This window comes from Nicrophorus vespilloides, unplaced genomic scaffold (assembly GCF_001412225.1).
Source record: "Nicrophorus vespilloides isolate i.1.1-1 unplaced genomic scaffold, Nicve_v1.0, whole genome shotgun sequence".
Taxonomy (NCBI): Eukaryota; Metazoa; Arthropoda; class Insecta; order Coleoptera; family Silphidae; genus Nicrophorus; species Nicrophorus vespilloides.
The window spans coordinates 289,413-293,355 of NW_017098599.1; the positions used below are offsets into that span (position 1 = coordinate 289,413).

At 34.6% G+C, this 3,943-nt stretch overlaps 1 protein-coding gene across 1 annotated transcript; it reads right to left on the minus strand.

The window, feature by feature from the left end:
- Window positions 1-1,753: 1,753 nt before the first annotated feature.
- On the minus strand, window positions 1,754-3,420 carry LOC108562880 (YY1-associated factor 2). The gene has a single exon (XM_017921377.1). It carries the CDS (start codon window positions 3,203-3,205, stop codon window positions 2,765-2,767), a length of 441 nt encoding a protein of 146 aa, XP_017776866.1. The 5' UTR covers window positions 3,206-3,420; the 3' UTR covers window positions 1,754-2,764.
- Window positions 3,421-3,943: the final 523 nt, after the last annotated feature.

Sequence of the window (3,943 nt, forward strand, 5' to 3'; positions counted from 1 at the left end):
AAAATGTTACAATGTGGTTTTTGTAATATAAAGTTGTTGTAATTATTTTTTATGAACATTTATTTAAAAGTGTGGTTTCAGTGCAATCAGTCTTTACGATATAAATTATTAAAAATGTGGTTTTGTCATGCTACCACTAAGCTCAAAGTCTATTTATACTTGATTTTTGCCGATCTCTGAAAGAAGGTATAATATTAAAAAAAATAAGAACAAAGGATAATAAAGAATAATGATTTATTAAATAATTTACATACCATTCAATATAATTATACTTTTTGCACCATAAATATACATATATTAACAATGAGCAATATTGTCTATACAAATAATGTAGTAATCTAGTCCTAGTATGTATAATAATTACAAGTAATAGTGTTTTTTTTTTTTTAATAAAATTAATAAATGCAATGCAAAAACGTTTGTTCCGGAGATTTACAATATATATTTATAAAAAAAAGAAGTTTGCGATTACATTTTCAATTTGTTTCGACGCAGTCTTCTTATAGTGAAACGCCTACTAAATCCTTTTTATTTTTACAATAAAATACGCAGAGTAGTTTAAAACATTTGTTTTGTTAAATATAGGTGAGCCTAAAAATAAGGATTCGATAATTATCCACAAGAACTCTTTGAAGAAGAAACAAAAAAAAAACGAATATAAGAAAGAGGCGACGACGAAAAAAAGAGACTGTCGGAAGAAGAGGAATTTCGGAGTGATAAATGGAGCCGGAGCACCGGGATTCCGTCACGTTCCCAAAAGACAAAGATTTCTCCTTTTTTCTCTTCTCTTTCATCGACTCTCCTTTTCTTTCCTTCGCATCAGAAATATAAATAGGGTGGCCCACATATACTCTAAATATATACAGGGAGAAATGAACAGTATAAATTTACACTCAATTATTTACAAAAAAATAATATAAACAATAGATGGCGTTTCGATTTCAGACACACAAAAAAAACACCGCCCCACCGCAATTGTTAATCATTGCTTCCTTAAAATAAAACAAAATAAAAAAGTGAACGCTCCGCAGCTATTAAATTCGTTATTCAATTGTCGACCTCGTAAACATTCGTGTCGTGAGAGAACGAGGGAAAAAGGCATTAATTATCGCATTACAACTAGTAATTGCGACGCCAAACGAATTACACACACAGAGGGATAAATTAATAAGTATCGAGTTTTACTGAATGAACGACTGGAATAGTAGTAACGAGGAGGAGGAGAAACGAAGAAGGAATAAGTGGGGAAAGTTTACGTTGAAAAAGAACAGAATTAATGATCGTGCATTAAAGCATAATTTCAATGATATAATATGTACCTACGACTTCTGCAAAATCACAATATTTTCTTCATTGTTTACATCTGAACCAGTCAAGTTTTGTGTAGATTATTAATAACGTCAACATCTTTCATTCTTTAAACTACTACTATTACAACAACCCAAAGATGCTTACCTTTTGCTAATGAAAAGTAAGCATCTTAATATTACGAACAAATGCATTTTTTGCAACAATATTTCTTCCTCACAATATCTTCAATAGTTACGAATAAAGAACTGAAAGAAATTCAATTATCAATTAAGATCGTTGAAATCGATTTAAATTCAACTGTTACTTGATTTTCAACATAATTGTTAGATTCCATTGAAATGAATTAAAAAAAAGATTCCTATTGGATTTTCAAGTAATAAAATCATTATTAATTCATCTCTTCCATGAAACAAATTGGTTCAAATAAATTCAATTCTATATATTTTAAATAAGATTACTATTTATTTTTTGTTTTTGTTCCATTCAGGAAGACAATTGCAATTTATTGTGAGTACGTTTAAGATTTACAATGTTTACGTAAATTGAGGCAAATAAATGTTGATGTTAGTAAAGTTTTATGTTTTTTCTTTTTTTTTTTAATTTTGGCACATTCTCCATGTGTAAAAATTGCACGTGTATTTTTTGATTCTCGGCAACTGCAAATTCGATCCATTTCCATTCATCAAGTTACAAAACTGTAATAATATACATAAATTTGCAGTGAAAATCATTGCATTTTTTTTGATAATTCCAATAAGAAATGTTGTAGTTATTATCCCTTGACAATCGGTCACCTATGGATTGCACTTACCGATTGGTTATTTAAAAATCTGTTTATTTTACAAATTGATGATAACAAGAGAAATATAATAACAGGGATTGATTTTTCATTTGCGAATCTTGTTGAGACTACCCTGAAACAGTTCGTTGCAATGCGAAGTGTTTCCGTTTTCTTTCGTTCCTGAAGGAAATTGTGACGAACGGCAGTGAAAAAAAAGGGTTCTCCATTTCGAAGGACGTCTTTTGGCAGTTGTTGTTGTCTTCTTGTAGACTACGTCTCGTTGCGGTCGGGAAATGCGATCTTCTTCTTCTATACATCTATGACATTCAAATGTTTTTTTGTATATCTATATATATATATATTTATATTTTTATTTATGTGTCACAATATATATTTCCTTTTGTTTTTGGTTGGATGAACTGCGGTAACTTGAGTTTGATTTATTTATATAAAGTACTGAGGTATCACACTGTTGGGCAGTAAAACTGGACGTGATGATGATCATGATAGGTAAACAGACGCACGTGAGAAGCACAGGCGGTGTCATTGTCCTGCGCGAGTGTTTATGTCAGTGACATTTGTAAAGGAGGGCGGGGAAATCGGAGGCGGCGGTGGCAGCAGCAGCAGCAGCGGTGATGTTGGTTGCCTTGAACGTTGTCGTCGTCGTCTTCTTCATCGTGCGTCCATGCTCGACTCCGAATGGGAGCCGTGATCGGAGGATCCGGAGCTGGTGTTGTTCGCCTCCGTCGACGTCTTGACCTTCGGCTTATATTCGGTGATGACGACGGTGACGCTGTTCACTGTGACCTCACGCGTCTGGGCGGTGCTTCTGTCGACGTTCTTCAGGCGCGGCGGGTGTCGCCTCTTCTTCAGCGCCCTCTTGTCCTTCTTCTCTTTCTTCTGGTTGGAGGTGGCTGGGTGGAACTGCTGCGCCACCAGCTGAGGATTGATCCTGGGCTTCCGTGTCGACGTGCCCTTCCTCACGTCACACATCAGGCATTTGAAGGCTTCCGCCGTGTTCCTGTACGTGCACACACTGCAATCCCAGAAGTTGTCCTCCAGCACTTTTGCTTGTCGTTTCGTCCTACGGATCGGACTCTTTTTATGATCCATCTTTCGACTCTCGCACCGCTCACAATCACCGCACGCACCCCTCACAGAGCACACCACCGAAAACCAACGAAATTAACAAAAAACGAACGGAAAAACTACACAAATTTTACTAGGAATCGTACCAAAACTGACGTCTATTCAGTATACGAACCGCCATTTTCCTATACTTTGACGCGCAAGCGTTCGCACCGCACTGTCACCACCCGAACAACTACGAACAACGAACGGCAAAATCACGACACGGGCGCCAACCGATGGAAGTTAAAAACTGCTTTCCGCCGTATTTCAAATACAGTTCCATAGTCAAACTGAACTCACCAGTGTGGAACATGACATATTAAGTCAGGACAAAACAGAACGTGATACAAGAGAACACTACAAAACAAAACAGACTACTTACCATTAAAACAGAATAGCAAATAAATCAAACAGTTATAAAACAGAACAGTATTAAAACAGGACATCGAATAAAAAAATACTAAAATTCCAATAAATATAAATTATAAAACTCAAAAATTTAGAGATGCCAACAATCAAATTCCCGACAGTATGTTTTATAATTTGAAAAAATATTAACATTTAAGTAAAAAAATAAAATATTTTTACAGAATCGTTTCAATTTACAAACGAACATTAACATAAATCGATATTCCTGTAAGAATCGAATCGTAAACAACTTCAATGAAATTATAAGTACAAAAATAAATTAATTGGAATTCAAATAAGAATTTAAAATCT

Coding starts and splice junctions, on each gene's coding strand:
- LOC108562880 (XM_017921377.1), bottom strand. CDS start 3,205: ATGGATCATAAAAAGAGTCCGATCCGTAGGACGAAACGACAAGCAAAA.